At 40.8% G+C, this 18,432-nt stretch overlaps 1 protein-coding gene across 1 annotated transcript; it reads right to left on the bottom strand.

Annotated features, from left to right (window-relative positions):
• Positions 1-339: 339 nt before the first annotated feature.
• Positions 340-17,384, bottom strand: LOC128659191 (gastrula zinc finger protein XlCGF8.2DB-like). The gene is made up of 3 exons (XM_053712874.1): positions 17,246-17,384; positions 4,174-4,289; positions 340-3,621 (listed from the first exon to the last, which is right to left on the bottom strand). Exons 2-3 carry the CDS (start codon positions 4,190-4,192, stop codon positions 2,528-2,530), a joined length of 1,113 nt encoding a protein of 370 aa, XP_053568849.1. The 5' UTR covers positions 4,193-4,289; positions 17,246-17,384; the 3' UTR covers positions 340-2,527.
• Between the last annotated feature and the right edge of the window lie 1,048 nt (positions 17,385-18,432).

Below are 18,432 nucleotides of genomic sequence, written 5' to 3'. Positions count from 1 at the left end.
TGCCTAGTTAAACAATATAACAAGATGATTTAACAGCCAATTTCTATGCCAAGTTATCTGAGCTGAAATAAATCTTATTTTAGCTACAATTAAGGCAAGTTCTAAAATATATCTAGTTGCAAATATAAAATATTTAGCAATAAATATGACTAGTTAAACTACACAGGACTATGAACATGAGCTTAAAATACAAATGGTGCCCTTTTAAAATTACCAACTGCAATCTAGTTATAATACCAATTACCTTAGATTAAAATATTATATATTTATATATATATATATATATATATATATATATATATATATATATATTTATCAATTGTGTATACTTTACCCAGATAACCAATTGGGTGTCTCAGCTTTCTCCAATAAGTCCAATTTCACCTCATAAATTAAAAAAGGTATTTTTGCAAGATGGATAAAAGTTAGGCCCAAATTTGCTTTATAGAGACTGGATTCCAAGGCAACAGTTTGTCAGTCAAAATTCAGCAGTAGGGCCCCTTTTTTTGCTCTTGCATGAGACTATATCACGTGATATACCCCACCCCTTTTTATTCTAATCATTGGTGAAATTGAGATGTGCTCCCACTGAAACCTGTCTTTCCATTGGCCCTCAGAGACTTGTCCCTCATTGGCCCTCGGAGTTGAAACACCTGATTGGCTTGCTGGGAACATATGGGCATTCAATACCACAATCTCCCTTGGCTGCAATTCCTGCATAAACCACTAGATGGCAGCAGACAACCAGAAATACAGTTTATTTTTTAGCACTGATAACAGTAAACTATAGATTTAATTGTATATTTATTTAAAATACTATATTTCTAGTATTAATAAGTCATATGTTCCATGTGTATTGGATTATGTCATACTATTTACCCTGAGTATTTCAAGACTAGATATGATATATTTCTCATAATATTTTAGAAGATGCCTTTAAAGTTGCATTTGATTATTGTTGTCCCATAACATTCAGTACACCTCTTGCTGAGTGAACAAAAAAATATGACACAATTTACAGAACCAACTACACATGCACTTGTCAGATGCCTGAAATATAATAGGTTGTTAATTTTGAAAATAAACTGGACATTTTAAATTTACTGTATAGCTACTTATTAAATTCAGCAAATTTTCATATTTAATGTTATACAAATAGACAATCTCATCTTCACACTACTTCTCCCTTGTAATGTTTAATATATTTCTGAAAAACAAAGAAAATGTGTTTATCTTGAAATAAATGGGTTAATATTTATATATATACCAATGCAGTTATTATTCCATACAGCAGACATTTATCCAATATAGTATGTTTCAGAACAATATATATATATATATATATATATATATATATATATCACACACACACACATACATGTTGTCACTATAAACTTCATATGAAGACTTAGTCACAGCATTCCCACATGTCTGAAGGTAACTTTAATTCAGCTTTGACAACGGCAGGAGGCCAAAACGTGTCAGTTGTTTTTTGACCCCACTTCTTTGATGAATACTACATATGTGAATTACATTTTTTACTTTTAATTTAAATCAAATAAAATGATTTGGTGCTCCGCTTCAACATTATTATATTGATCCTTGCTCTGACCAACCCTGAAGTGTAGAGCAACCAAAATAAGGGAATTTTCCCCTTACTTTGTTCCTCCACCGAGCTGGCCAGGAGCTATCGAGGGGTTGTCCAATGGGATCCTGAGTACGGACCGCATCACAGAAGTAGTGTGCAGAGAGAGTCATACAGCAGTAAGCTATACAGTGGAGGAAGATTCCATACACCCCCAGTGACGTCGAAATATGGACTGCAACATGGAAGCAGTGAGCAGAGAGTCATGCAGCAGTAAGCCACACAGTGGAGGAAGTTTACAATACCCCCAGTGACATCTGAAGAGGGAGGCTGAAAGGAACACGCTCAATTCTTTTGATCCGGTAATACACCAGACATCTGCAAAGCAGTATGGAATGATAGCGAAGTAAGTTCTCCCCCCCCCCAGGACTGGATGCATCACGTAGAGAGGCAGCTGGGGTAAGCTGAGTTTACATCTAGTGTAAATATCACTAATTTGGTTACAAGTAAAGTTTTATACAGCAATAGAAGGTTTGACATTGCACACACTGTGGGCACTCTGTTAATGGACATGATTGGGCACCCCAAGAGACTTTAAAGTATACACAGTTATACCACCCACTACAAAGTCAAAAATGTTATAACAGTTCTGTTATGGTTTTGTATTCTATCACATTAATATGAGAGAAACTGAGATGCACATATATAGAGAAATAAAGGACAGCAGGAGAGCACTTCCAATAATGGTTTTTTATAAGTGGGATTTAGAAAGTATTATTTACAATAACATCTCTTTTGATGCTTTTATTTAGAGATTTTGTCCTCTTTAGGATAATTGTAAAGAGGTTGTAAACTGAGTATATAAAGTTTATTTGTATGTAAATATTTGGTGTTTTGAGATACCCGATTTCAATTCTAACCTTTTTTCCATTTTTATACATGTTAAAGGTTTCTTCCCTTGTGAATCCTTTCATGGTTTCTCAAATTACTCATATGTGTAAAACATTTTCCACACTCTGTACATATGAACAGCCTTTCCCCTGTGTGAATCCTTTCATGCTTTTTCAGACATTCCATTTGTGTAAAACTTTTTCCACACTCTGTACATGTGAATAGCTTTTCCCCTGTGTGAATCCTTTCATGCTTTTTCAGACAATCCATTTGTGTAAAACTTTTTCCACACTCTGTACATGTGAAAAGCTTTTCCCCTGTATGAATCCTTTCATGACTTTTCAGATGATCCATTCGTGTAAAACTGTTTCCACACTCTGTACACGTGAAAGGCTTTACTCCTGTGTGAATCCTTTCATGAGTTTTCAGACTATTTATTTGTGTAAAACATTTTCCACACTCTGTACAAGTGAAAGGCTTTACTCCTGTGTGAATCCTTTCATGAGTTTTCAGATTATTTAGTTGTGTAAAACATTTTCCACACTCTGTACACGTGAAAGGCTTTACTCCTGTGTGAATCCTTTCATGTGTTTTCAGACTATTTATTTGTGTAAAACATTTTCCACACTCTGTACATGTGAAAGGCTTTTCTCCTGTGTGAATCTTTTTATGAGTTTTCAGATAATCCATTCGTGTAAAACATTTGCCGCATTCAGTACATGTGTGTGGTTTCTCACCTGTGTGATTTTTGTGGTGTTTTAGTAGATGAGACTTCCATCTAAAGATTTTCTCACATTCTGTACATTTGAATGGTTTCTTCTTTGTATCAATCATTTGGCTAGACTGTAGACTTTTCCCTTCTTTAATAGGTTTTAAACACTCAGTAAATGTGTGTGGTTTATCCTCAAGGATAATAATTTCACTAGATAAGTCATAAATGTTGTCCTCTTGTTTGATGACTAAATTACTCTCTGTACATAATGATTGCTCTCCAGTTCCTGCCAATTCACCATCATCTTTTAATATTTTTTGTGATATCCCCAATGTTTGTGAACAGTCATTGGTGTCTAAGATTTTTGTAGTTTGCGGTATCATTCTGATGCTTTCTGTGGTGAAGGAGGGATATGAACTATTCAAGTGTTTGTCTACATAAAAAGAAATGGAATAAAGAAAAATAAGACTGTTTATTCATTATAATATAATCGATCTCAATAAAAAAACATTTTTTTATACTCAAAAATGCCTTCTGTTTTTTATTTTTAAATGTATTTACCTGTAAATCACACATTAAAAAAGGATGACATAGAATGTAAACATTACTACATCATAGTAAACTAAATGATTGAGTTGTGGGTGTTCCACACATGGGAACAAGGTAGGCATAAGTGCAGTTATGGATGTTCCATGAGCGAGGTCAGGGCAGGGGAAGGTGGAGTTGTCAGTGTTCTTAGTAATGAACCAGGTCAGGGGTTGAGTTTAGGCAGTTTTTGGAAATGGTCAGTCTAAAAGGACAGAGGGGGAGAAGTATTTTTTCCCTCCTCCTCAGCCCAATGGATGTTGCTCCTTCTTTATAACAGTCACTGACACAAATGTACTTAAAAGATGCAGATATAAATATAATAGTTTATATTTGTTTAATGAGTGATCTGTTCTATTTTCCCAGTAATTAAAGTCAGCATAATATCTATTTTACTCACCTAACACATATGAGTTCATGCTGATAACAGGCTCCAATGTCTGTGCTCAGGAAGAAGATTCCCTTATTCACTCCAGTTACATCAATACCTGATATCTCTCAGTGCGCTGGCTGTGTCTGTAAAAAGTATATTAAATGGTTTAGACAGATAATAATAAATAATGGTTCTGATTAACTGTACATATGGTATAATTAAAGGCACACATAACAATTCATGTAATACAGATCAGCTGTTTAGGTTATTACATATGTGCTATTGATTCAGCACAAGCATTTAGTACAGTTAGCTCTGTGGGTGTTATAATTGACCCTTAAATATGAAATCTTCCCAGATCTATACAACATAATGGTAAAAAATAAATTTAAGTGGGGCCATATCGCAACTTTACAAATATATTATAATCTTTATTTTCTATCATTTATATGAAAACATAATTTATGCTTACCTGATAAATTCCTTTCTTCTGTTGTGTGATCAGTCCACGGGTCATCATTACTTCTGGGATATAACTCCTCCCCAACAGGAAATGCAAGAGGATTCACCCAGCAGAGCTGCATATAGCTCCTCCCCTCTACGTCACTCCCAGTCATTCGACCAAGAATCAACGAGAAAGGAGAAACCAAGGGTGAAGTGGTGACTGGAGTATAATTTAAAAGATATTTACCTGCCTTAAAACAGGGCGGGCCGTGGACTGATCACACAACAGAAGAAAGGAATTTATCAGGTAAGCATAAATTATGTTTTCTTCTGTTATGTGTGATCAGTCCACGGGTCATCATTACTTCTGGGATACCAATACCAAAGCAAAAGTACACGGATGACGGGAGGGATAGGCAGGCTCATTATACAGAAGGAACCACTGCCTGAAGAACCTTTCTCCCAAAAATAGCCTCCGAAGAAGCAAAAGTGTCAAATTTGTAAAATTTGGAAAAAGTATGAAGCGAAGACCAAGTTGCAGCCTTGCAAATCTGTTCAACAGAGGCCTCATTCTTAAAGGCCCAAGTGGAAGCCACAGCTCTAGTAGAATGAGCTGTAATTCTTTCAGGAGGCTGCTGTCCAGCAGTCTCATAGGCTAAACGAATTATGCTACGAAGCCAGAAGGAGAGAGAGGTAGCCGAAGCCTTATGACCTCTCCTCTGACCAGAGTACACGACAAACAGGGAAGACGTTTGTCGAAAATCCTTAGTTGCCTGCAAGTAGAACTTGAGGGCACGAACTACATCCAGATTGTGTAGAAGACGTTCCTTCTTTGAAGAAGGATTTGGACACAAGGATGGAACAACAATCTCTTGATTGATATTCCTGTTAGTGACTACCTTAGGTAAGAACCCAGGTTTAGTACGCAGAACTACCTTGTCTGAGTGAAAAATCAGATAAGGAGAATCACAATGTAAGGCTGATAACTCAGAGACTCTTCGAGCCGAGGAAATAGCCATTAAAAACAGAACTTTCCAAGATAACAATTTTATATCAATGGAATGAAGGGGTTCAAACGGAACACCCTGTAAAACGTTAAGAACTAAGTTTAAACTCCATGGCGGAGCAACAGTTTTAAACACAGGCTTGATCCTAGCTAAAGCCTGACAAAAGGCCTGGACGTCTGGATTTTCTGACAGACGCCTGTGTAACAAGATGGACAGAGCTGAGATCTGTCCCTTTAATGAGCTAGCCGATAAACCCTTTTCTAAACCTTCTTGTAGAAAGGACAATATCCTAGGAATCCTAACCTTACTCCAGGAGTAACCTTTGGATTCGCACCAGTATAGGTATTTACGCCATATCTTATGGTAAATCCTTCTGGTAACAGGCTTCCTAGCCTGTATCAGGGTATCAATAACCGACTCAGAAAAACCACGTTTTGATAAAATCAAGCGTTCAATTTCCAAGCAGTCAGCTTCAGAGAAGTTAGATTTTGATGTTTGAATGGACCCTGTATCAGAAGGTCCTGTCTTAGAGGTAGAGACCAAGGCGGACAGGATGACATGTCCACTAGATCTGCATACCAAGTCCTGCGTGGCCATGCAGGCGCTATTAGAATCACTGATGCTCTCTCCTGTTTGATTTTGGCAATCAATCGAGGAAGCAGCGGGAAGGGTGGAAACACATAAGCCATCCCGAAGTTCCAAGGTGCTGTCAAAGCATCTATCAGAACCGCTCCCGGATCCCTGGATCTGGACCCGTAGCGAGGAAGTTTGGCGTTCTGGCGAGACGCCATGAGATCTATCTCTGGTTTGCCCCAACGTCGAAGTATTTGGGCAAAGACCTCCGGATGAAGTTCCCACTCCCCCGGATGAAAAGTCTGGCGACTCAAGAAATCCGCCTCCCAGTTCTCCACTCCCGGGATGTGGATTGCTGACAGGTGGCAAGAGTGAGACTCTGCCCAGCGAATTATCTTTGATACTTCCATCATTGCTAGGGAGCTTCTTGTCCCTCCTTGATGGTTGATGTAAGCTACAGTCGTGATGTTGTCCGACTGAAACCTGATGAACCCCCGAGTTTTTAACTGGGGCCAAGCCAGAAGGGCATGGAGAACTGCTCTTAATTCCAGAATGTTTATTGGCAGGAGACTTTCCTCCTGATTCCATTGTCCCTGAGCCTTCAGAGAATTCCAGACAGCGCCCCAACCTAGTAGGCTGGCGTCTGTTGTTACAATTGTCCAGTCCGGCCTGCTGAATGGCATCCCCCTGGACAGATGTGGCCGAGAAAGCCACCATAGAAGAGAGTTTCTGGTCTCTTGATCCAGATTCAGAGTAGGGGACAAGTCTGAGTAATCCCCATTCCACTGACTCAGCATGCACAATTGCAGCGGTCTGAGATGTAGACGTGCAAAGGGTACTATGTCCATTGCTGCTACCATTAAGCCGATCACCTCCATGCATTGAGCTACTGACGGGAGTTGAATGGAATGAAGGACACGGCATGCATTTAGAAGCTTTGTTAATCTGTCTTCTGTCAGATAAATCTTCATTTCTACAGAATCTATAAGAGTCCCCAAGAATGGAACTCTTGTGAGAGGAAAAAGAGAACTCTTCTTTTCGTTCACTTTCCATCCATGCGACCTTAGAAATGCCAGAACTAACTCTGTATGAGACTTGGCAGTTTGAAAGCTTGAAGCTTGTATCAGAATGTCGTCTAGGTACGGAGCTACCGAAATTCCTCGCGGTCTTAGTACCGCCAGAAGGGCACCCAGAACCTTTGTGAAGATTCTTGGAGCCGTAGCCAATCCGAATGGAAGAGCTACAAACTGGTAATGCCTGTCTAAGAAGGCAAACCTTAGATACCGGTAATGATCTTTGTGAATCGGTATGTGAAGGTAAGCATCCTTTAAATCCACTGTGGTCATGTACTGACCCTTTTGGATCATGGGTAAGATTGTCCGAATAGTTTCCATTTTGAACGATGGAACTCTTAGGAATTTGTTTAGGATCTTTAAATCCAAGATTGGCCTGAAAGTTCCCTCTTTTTTGGGAACCACAAACAGGTTTGAGTAAAACCCTTGTCCTTGTTCCGACCGCGGAACCGGATGGATCACTCCCATTAATAACAGATCTTGTACACAGCGTAGAAACGCTTCTTTCTTTATCTGGTTTGTTGACAACCTTGACAGATGAAATCTCCCTCTTGGGGGAGAGAATTTGAAGTCTAGAAGGTATCCCTGAGATATGATCTCTAGCGCCCAGGGATCCTGAACATCTCTTGCCCAAGCCTGGGCGAAGAGAGAGAGTCTGCCCCCCACTAGATCCGGTCCCGGATCGGGGGCCCTCGGTTCATGCTGTCTTTGGGGCAGCAGCAGGTTTCCTGGCCTGCTTGCCCTTGTTCCAGGACTGGTTAGGTTTCCAGCCTTGTCTGTAACGAGCAACAGCTCCTTCCTGTTTTGGTGCAGTGGAAGTTGATGCTGCTCCTGCTTTGAAATTCCGAAAGGGACGAAAATTATACTGTCTAGCCTTAGCTTTGGCTTTGTCTTGAGGCAGGGCGTGGCCCTTACCTCCTGTAATGTCAGCGATAATTTCTTTCAAACCGGGCCCAAATAAAGTTTGCCCCTTGAAAGGTATATTAAGTAATTTGGACTTAGAAGTTACATCAGCTGACCAGGATTTTAGCCACAGCGCCCTACGTGCCTGAATGGCGAATCCTGAGTTCTTAGCCGTAAGTTTGGTTAAATGTACTACGGCCTCCGAAATGAATGAATTAGCTAGTTTAAGGACTCTAAGCCTGTCCGTAATGTCGTCCAGCGTAGCTGAACTAAGGTTCTCTTCCAGAGACTCAATCCAAAATGCTGCCGCAGCCGTAATCGGCGCGATGCATGCAAGGGGTTGCAATATAAAACCTTGTTGAACAAACATTTTCTTAAGGTAACCCTCTAATTTTTTATCCATTGGATCTGAAAAAGCACAGCTATCCTCCACCGGGATAGTGGTACGCTTAGCTAAAGTAGAAACTGCTCCCTCCACCTTAGGGACCGTTTGCCATAAGTCCCGTGTGGTGGCGTCTATTGGAAACATCTTTCTAAATATTGGAGGGGGTGAGAATGGCACACCGGGTCTATCCCACTCCTTAGTAACAATTTCAGTTAGTCTCTTAGGTATAGGAAAAACGTCAGTACTCGCCGGTACCGCAAAGTATTTATCCAACCTACACAATTTTTCTGGTATTGCAACAGTGTTACAATCATTAAGAGCCGCTAAAACCTCCCCTAGTAATACACGGAGGTTCTCCAATTTAAATTTAAAATTTGAAATATCTGAATCCAATCTGTTTGGATCAGAACCATCACCCACAGAATGAAGCTCTCCGTCCTCATGTTCTGCAAGCTGTGACGCAGTATCAGACATGGCCCTAGTATTATCAGCGCACTCTGTTCTCACCCCAGAGTGATCACGCTTGCCTCTTAGTTCTGGTAATTTAGCCAAAACTTCAGTCATAACAGTAGCCATATCTTGTAATGTTATCTGTAATGGCCGCCCAGATGTACTAGGCGCCATAATATCACGCACCTCCCGGGCGGGAGATGCAGGTACTGACACGTGAGGCGAGTTAGTCGGCATAACTCTCCCCTCGCTGTTTGGTGAAATTTGTTCAATTTGTACAGATTGGCTTTTATTTAAAGTAGCATCAATACAGTTAGTACATAAATTTCTATTGGGCTCCACCTTGGCATTGGAACAAATGACACAGATATCTTCCTCTGAATCAGACATGTTTAACACACTAGCAATAAACTTGCAACTTGGTTACAATCTTATTTAACAAAAACGTACTGTGCCTCAAAGAAGCACTAAACGATTAAATGACAGTTGAAATAATGAACTGAAAGACAGTTATAGCATCAATCCTTAAAAACAACACAACTTTTAGCAAAGGTTTGTTCCCATTAGTAAAGTAACAATAATTAAATTTGAAACATAAAAATTACAGAGCAACGTTTTTAATCACAGTCAATATATAAGTCTCACAGCTCTGCTGAGAGAATCTACCTCCCTCCAAAGAAGTTTGAAGACCCCTGAGTTCTGTTAGAGATGAACCGGATCATGCAGGAAATACAAGAGTAACTGACTGGAATTTTTTGATGCGTAGCAAAGAGCGCCAAAAACGGCCCCTCCCCCTCACACACAGCAGTGAGAGAGAAACGAAACTGTCACAATTAAAACAAGCAACTGCCAAGTGGAAAAATAATGCCCAAATATTTATTCACTCAGTACCTCAGAAAATGCAAACGATTCTACATTCCAGCAAAAACGTTTAACATAATAAATACCTATTAAAAGGTTTAATGTACTTTTAACAGAGTAATTCCGGTGAAATACCATCCCCAGAATACTGAAGTGTAGAGTATACATACATGTCATTATAACGGTATGGCAGGATTTTCTCATCAATTCCATTCAGAAAATAAAAACTGCTACATACCTCAATGCAGATTCATCTGCCCGCTGTCCCCTGATCTGAAGCTTTTACCTCCCTCAGATGGCCGAGAAACAGCAATATGATCTTAACTACTCCGGTTAAAATCATAGTAAAAACTCTGGTAGATTCTTCTTCAAACTCTGCCAGAGAGGCAATAACACGCTCCGGTGCTATTGTAAAATAACAAACTTTTGATTGAAGTTATATAAACTAAGTATAATCACCATAGTCCTCTCACACATCCTATCTAGTTGTTGGGTGCAAGAGAATGACTGGGAGTGACGTAGAGGGGAGGAGCTATATGCAGCTCTGCTGGGTGAATCCTCTTGCATTTCCTGTTGGGGAGGAGTTATATCCCAGAAGTAATGATGACCCGTGGACTGATCACACATAACAGAAGAAACAATATTTACTCCTGAAATACAATGTTTAAAATCAGTGGTTTAAATATAAGATACATTGGATACTAAAGTATTGATATTGTACTTCCTACTAATTCTCACTGTCAGAAATGTTGTCATGTGCTCCACCCCCAGTCCTTTAACTTCTCTTGGTCAATGCTGAGTTGTCTTAAATCATACTGCAAGATAGGCACTAAAATGTTCATTTCAATTGTTATCGTGGATAGAGTTAAGAAAAGAAAGTTTTTTTCGTTTACAAGGAGTGATAATATGAGATATGTTCTTTTGGCAAATTCAGTCCATTTAAAAGGACCATAACATATAGAATTACAAAATCAACAAATGCATAATAAAAATACAATGCAATAAAACCTACTTCTCTTTTTAAAGTCATAGTAAATTGTTTTTTGATTAATGTAGTTCTGCACCTGTACCATGTGACAGCTATCAGTCAATAACAGACACATATTTGTATATAATGTGAACTCCTGCATATGCTAAGTAGGAGCCAGTGCCTCAGGTCATTTAAAAGGCTGTGTACAATTTAATAATCAAAATAAATAACAAACAGTTATTTTTTTCATTAAATTGTTTATTGAATTTTTTTAAAATGAACACAACATGAATAACATTAGAACATAACATATGTGGAATAAAGTAAACTATAAATACAAATTACAGTCACTGTTGATAACATAAATTAGAGGCACTATAATCAGCGTAGCCATGTGACCGTAAAGAAAACAGAATTTATGTTTACCTGATAAATTTCTTTCTCCAACGGTGTGTCCGGTCCACGGCGTCATCCTTACTTGTGGGATATTCTCTTCCCCAACAGGAAATGGCAAAGAGCCCAGCAAAGCTGGTCACATGATCCCTCCTAGGCTCCGCCTACCCCAGTCATTCGACCGACGTTAAGGAGGAATAATAGCATAGGAGAAACCATATGGTACCGTGGTGACTGTAGTTAAAGAAAATAAATTATCAGACCTGATTAAAAAACCAGGGCGGGCCGTGGACCGGACACACCGTTGGAGAAAGAAATTTATCAGGTAAACATAAATTCTGTTTTCTCCAACATAGGTGTGTCCGGTCCACGGCGTCATCCTTACTTGTGGGAACCAATACCAAAGCTTTAGGACACGGATGAAGGGAGGGAGCAAATCAGGTCACCTAAATGGAAGGCACCACGGCTTGCAAAACCTTTCTCCCAAAAATAGCCTCAGAAGAAGCAAAAGTATCAAACTTGTAAAATTTGGTAAAAGTGTGCAGTGAAGACCAAGTCGCTGCCCTACATATCTGATCAACAGAAGCCTCGTTCTTGAAGGCCCATGTGGAAGCCACAGCCCTAGTGGAATGAGCTGTGATTCTTTCGGGAGGCTGCCGTCCGGCAGTCTCGTAAGCCAATCTGATGATGCTTTTAATCCAAAAAGAGAGAGAGGTAGAAGTTGCTTTTTGACCTCTCCTTTTACCTGAATAAACAACAAACAAGGAAGATGTTTGTCTAAAATCCTTTGTAGCATCTAAATAGAATTTTAGAGCGCGAACAACATCCAAATTGTGCAACAAGCGTTCCTTCTTTGAAACTGGTTTCGGACACAGAGAAGGTACGATAATCTCCTGGTTAATGTTTTTGTTAGAAACAACTTTTGGAAGAAAACCAGGTTTAGTACGTAAAACCACCTTATCTGCATGGAACACCAGATAAGGAGGAGAACACTGCAGAGCAGAAAATTCTGAAACTCTTCTAGCAGAAGAAATTGCAACTAAAAACAAAACTTTCCAAGATAATAACTTAATATCAACGGAATGTAAGGGTTCAAACGGAACCCCCTGAAGAACTGAAAGAACTAAATTGAGACTCCAAGGAGGAGTCAAAGGCTTGTAAACAGGCTTGATTCTAACCAGAGCCTGAACAAAGGCTTGAACATCTGGCACAGCTGCCAGTTTTTTGTGAAGTAACACCGACAAGGCAGAAATCTGTCCCTTCAGGGAACTTGCCGATAATCCCTTTTCCAATCCTTCTTGAAGGAAGGATAGAATCCTAGGAATCTTAACCTTGTCCCAAGGGAATCCTTTAGATTCACACCAACAGATATATTTTTTCCAAATTTTGTGGTAAATCTTTCTAGTTACAGGCTTTCTGGCCTGAACAAGAGTATCGATAACAGAATCTGAGAAACCTCGCTTCGATAAAATCAAGCGTTCAATCTCCAAGCAGTCAGCTGGAGTGAAACCAGATTCGGATGTTCGAACGGACCCTGAACTAGAAGGTCTCGTCTCAAAGGTAGCTTCCAAGGTGGAGCCGATGACATATTCACCAGATCTGCATACCAAGTCCTGCGTGGCCACGCAGGAGCTATCAAGATCACCGACGCCCTCTCCTGATTGATCCTGGCTACCAGCCTGGGGATGAGAGGAAACGGCGGGAACACATAAGCTAGTTTGAAGGTCCAAGGTGCTACTAGTGCATCCACTAGAGCCGCCTTGGGATCCCTGGATCTGGACCCGTAGCAAGGAACTTTGAAGTTCTGACGAGAGGCCATCAGATCCATGTCTGGAATGCCCCATAGTTGAGTGACTTGGGCAAAGATTTCCGGATGGAGTTCCCACTCCCCCGGATGCAATGTCTGACGACTCAGAAAATCCGCTTCCCAATTTTCCACTCCCGGGATGTGGATAGCAGACAGGTGGCAGGAGTGAGACTCCGCCCATAGAATAATCTTGGTCACTTCTTCCATCGCTAGGGAACTCCTTGTTCCCCCCTGATGGTTGATGTACGCAACAGTCGTCATGTTGTCTGATTGAAACCGAATGAACTTGGTCCTCGCTAGCTGAGGCCAAGCCTTGAGAGCATTGAATATCGCTCTCAGTTCCAGAATATTTATCGGTAGAAGAGATTCTTCCCGAGACCAAAGACCCTGAGCTTTCAGGGATCCCCAGACCGCGCCCCAGCCCATCAGACTGGCGTCGGTCGTGACAATGACCCACTCTGGTCTGCGGAATGTCATCCCTCGTGACAGGTTGTCCAGGGACAGCCACCAACGGAGTGAGTCTCTGGTCCTCTGATTTACTTGTATCTTTGGAGACAAGTCTGTATAGTCCCCATTCCACTGACTGAGCATGCACAGTTGTAATGGTCTTAGATGAATGCGCGCAAAAGGAACTATGTCCATTGCCGCTACCATCAACCCGATCACTTCCATGCACTGAGCTACGGAAGGAAGAGGAACGGAATGAAGTATCCGACAAGAGTCCAGAAGCTTTGTCTTTCTGGCCTCTGTTAGAAAAATCCTCATTTCTGAGGAGTCTATAATTGTTCCCAAGAAGGGAACCCTTGTTGACGGGGATAGAGAACTCTTTTCCACGTTCACTTTCCAGCCGTGAGATCTGAGAAAGGCCAGGACGATGTCCGTGTGAGCCTTTGCTCGAGGGAGGGACGACGCTTGAATCAGAATGTCGTCCAGGTAAGGTACTACTGCAATGCCCCTTGGTCTTAGTACCGCTAGAAGGGACCCTAGTACCTTTGTGAAAATCCTTGGAGCAGTGGCTAATCCGAAAGGAAGCGCCACAAACTGGTAATGTTTTTCCAGGAATGCAAACCTTAGGAACCGATGATGTTCCTTGTGGATAGGAATATGTAGATACGCATCCTTTAAATCCACCGTGGTCATGAATTGACCTTCCTGGATGGAAGGAAGGATAGTTCGAATGGTTTCCATCTTGAACGATGGGACCTTGAGAAATTTGTTTAAGATCTTGAGATCTAAGATTGGTCTGAACGTTCCCTCTTTTTTGGGAACTATGAACAGATTGGAGTAGAACCCCATCCCTTGTTCTCTTAATGGAACAGGATGAATCACTCCCATTTTTAACAGGTCTTCTACACAATGTAAGAACGCCTGTCTTTTTATGTGGTCTGAAGACAACTGAGACCTGTGGAACCTCCCCCTTGGGGGAAGTCCCTTGAATTCCAGAAGATAACCCTGGGAGACTATTTCTAGCGCCCAAGGATCCAGAACATCTCTTGCCCAAGCCTGAGCGAAGAGAGAGAGTCTGCCCCCCACCAGATCCGGTCCCGGATCGGGGGCCAATATTTCATGCTGTCTTGGTAGCAGTGACAGGTTTCTTGGCCTGCTTTCCCTTGTTCCAGCCTTGCATTGGTCTCCAAGCTGGCTTGGCTTGAGAAGTATTACCCTCTTGCTTAGAGGACGTAGCACTTTGGGCTGGTCCGTTTTTACGAAAGGGACGAAAATTAGGTCTATTTTTTGCCTTGAAAGGCCTATCCTGAGGAAGGGCGTGGCCCTTACCCCCACTGATATCAGAGATAATCTCTTTCAAGTCAGGGCCAAACAGCGTTTTCCCCTTGAAAGGAATGTTTAGTAACTTGTTCTTGGAAGACGCATCAGCCGACCAAGATTTCAACCAAAGAGCTCTGCGCGCCACAATAGCAAACCCAGAATTCTTAGCCGCTAACCTAGCCACTTGCAAAGTGGCGTCTAGAGTGAAAGAATTAGCCAATTTGAGAGCATTGATTCTGTCCATAATCTCCTCGTAAGGAGGAGAATCACTATCGAGCACCTTAATCAGTTCATCAAACCAGAAATATGCAGCTGTAGTGACAGGGACAATGCATGAAATGGGTTGTAGAAGGTAACCCTGCTGAACAAACATCTTTTTAAGCAAACCTTCTAATTTTTTATCCATAGGATCTTTGAAAGCACAACTATCCTCTATGGGTATAGTGGTGCGTTTGTTTAAAGTAGAAACCGCTCCCTCGACCTTGGGGACTGACTGCCATAAGTCCTTTCTGGGGTCGACCATAGGAAACAATTTTTTAAATATGGGGGGAGGGACGAAAGGAATACCGGGCCTTTCCCATTCTTTATTAACAATGTCCGCCACCCGCTTGGGTATAGGAAAAGCTTCTGGGAGCCCCGGCACCTCTAGGAACTTGTCCATTTTACATAGTTTCTCTGGAATGACCAACTTTTCACAATCATCCAGAGTGGATAATACCTCCTTAAGCAAAATGCGGAGATGTTCCAACTTAAATTTAAATGTAATCACATCAGATTCAGCCTGATGAGAAATGTTCCCTGAATCAGTAATTTCTCCCTCAGACAAAACCTCCCTGGCCCCCTCAAACTGGATTAAGGGCCCTTCAGAGATATTAATATCAGCGTCGTCATGCTCTTCAGTAACTAAAACAGAGCAGCCACGCTTACGCTGACAAGGGTTCATTTTGGCTAAAATGTTTTTGACAGAATTATCCATTACAGCCGTTAATTGTTGCATAGTAAGGAGTATTGGCGCGCTAGATGTACTAGGGGCCTCCTGAGTGGGCAAGACTCGTGTAGACGAAGGAGGGAATGATGCAGTACCATGCTTACTCCCCTCACTTGAGGAATCATCTTGGGCATCATTGTCATTATCACATAAATCACATTTATTTAAATGAATAGGAATTCTGGCTTCCCCACATTCAGAACACAGTCTATCTGGTAGTTCAGACATGTTAAACAGGCATAAACTTGATAAGAAAGTACAAAAAAACGTTTTAAAATAAAACCGTTACTGTCACTTTAAATTTTAAACTGAACACACTTTGTTACTGCAATTGCGAAAAAACATGAAGGAATTGTTCAAAAATCACAAAATTTTCACCACAGTGTCTTAAAGCTTTAAAAATATTGCACACCAAATTTGGAAGCTTTAACCCTTAAAATAACGGAACCGGAGCCGTTATAAGCTTTAACCCCTTTACAGTCCCTGGTATCTGCTTTGCTGAGACCCAACCAAGCCCAAAGGGGAATACGATACCAAATGACGCCTTCAGAAGTCTTTTCTAAGTATCAGAGCTCCTCTCACATGCGACTGCATGCCATGCCTCTCAAAAACAAGTGCGCCACACCGGCGCGAAAATGAGACTCTGCTTATGCTTTGGGAAAGTCCCTAAGAAATAAGGTGTCTAATACAGTGCCTGCCGATATTATTATATCAAAATACCCAGATAAAATGATTCCTCAAGGCTAAATATGTGCTAATAATGAATCGATTTAGCCCAGAAAAGTCTACAGTCTAAATAAGCCCTTGTAAAGCCCTTATTTACGATCGTAATAAATATGGCTTACCGGATCCCATAGGGAAAATGACAGCTTCCAGCATTACATCGTCTTGTTAGAATGTGTCATACCTCAAGCAGCAAGAGACTGCACACTGTTCCCCCAACTGAAGTTAATTGCTCTCAACAGTCCTGTGTGGAACAGCCATGGATTTTAGTTACGGTTGCTAAAATCATTTTCCTCATACAAACAGAAATCTTCATCTCTTTTCTGTTTCTGAGTAAATAGTACATACCAGCACTATTTCAAAATAACAAACTCTTGATTGAATAATAAAAAACTACAGTTAAACACTAAAAAACTCTAAGCCATCTCCGTGGAGATGTTGCCTGTACAACGGCAAAGAGAATGACTGGGGTAGGCGGAGCCTAGGAGGGATCATGTGACCAGCTTTGCTGGGCTCTTTGCCATTTCCTGTTGGGGAAGAGAATATCCCACAAGTAAGGATGACGCCGTGGACCGGACACACCTATGTTGGAGAAATGAAGGATATTTCTAAAGAGGGGGAAAAGTAGGAGAGGAAATAAGTTAAAGAAGGGGAGGAGGGGGAAATGAGAAGGTTTTGTGTCACAGGTACTTTAGGTTATATTGTTGTTTTCTGCTCCCATATAAATATGAGGTCTAAGATAAAATCAGCTTTACCTTGAAAGCAGTAGTGGAGTTTTTCCAAAGAGAGAACATGATCACTTCCTTTAGCCACATTTGTAAGGTGGGTGTTGTCGCTTTTTCCCCAAAATGTAGGTATTAAATCTCTTGGCGTAATTTATCATACATTGTAACAAGTTCCTATAATACAGACAAGGGATTTGGGGGAGGTCATTGAGGAGTATTATGGAAGGGCGAAGTTCGAGTGTTCTGCCTAATATTGAGTTAATGTGTAAGGTGATTTTTTCCCAAAATGTTTTTCTCTAAGCCACCAGATAAAGCCACCAGATATGGGAGAGTGCCTATTGTACCGCAATGTCACCAACACAGTGAGGAGGCACCAGTGAAGATACTGTGGAGTCGGTGGGGTGTGAGGTACCATCTTGATAGGATTTTGTAGTTATGTTCTACAATGATTGGGGAGATGGATGCTTTCTTAGTCAATTTAAAGAATTTGCTCCATTGTTCTTCTGTAAACGTTTCTTGCAGTTCATTTTCCCACTTAGTTATGTATAGGGGTTTATGTGTTGGGAAGCAGCCTCTAAGCATACTATAAATTATTGAAATTTGAGACTTTTTTAGTAAAGAGTTAATACATAAGGATTCAAATGGTGTGTTAGGTCTAACGAAATTTAGCTTATGTGTATTTATTTGGATTGCGTTACGAATTTGGAAATATACAAACCATTTGTGAAAAGGTGTTCCTATACGTTGGTGCAAGTAATTTTGCGTTCTGTTATGTCTGTCTTTAAACAGTGAAGATATTGGTAGTTGTTGTAATTGATCAGTTATGGAGATTGTTTGTGTCAATTCGTGCTGGAGGAACAATGGGTGTCCCCAGAGTGGGGTGAAAGGGAATTTTTGGCTTGAGATTGTGTGATTTAATTGGATGGTTTTGTCCCATCTTTTCAGTGTGCTTGCTACATAGTAGTTGGTGGTGCATGTTGTTGGTCTGTATCTTGTAGGAATCCAACACATTGGTGAGCACCACTTCTAGTTGGATTTATGGCTTAAAAGGGTTGTTATGATTCAATGCAGCAATACGTGCTACCATAAAATAGTCAGGTTGGGAATTCCTAGGCCGCCATCTTCCCTATTTAGGTATAAGGTCTGTTTTGCTACTTTAGGTCGGTGGTATGACCATATAAATGTTTCTATTTGTTTATGGTGTGTTGTCAAATAGT

This window comes from Bombina bombina, chromosome 5 (genome assembly GCF_027579735.1).
Source record: "Bombina bombina isolate aBomBom1 chromosome 5, aBomBom1.pri, whole genome shotgun sequence".
Taxonomy (NCBI): Eukaryota; Metazoa; Chordata; class Amphibia; order Anura; family Bombinatoridae; genus Bombina; species Bombina bombina.
The sequence above is the reverse complement of the archived record's forward strand: the minus strand, read 5'-3'. Positions and strand labels throughout refer to the sequence as shown.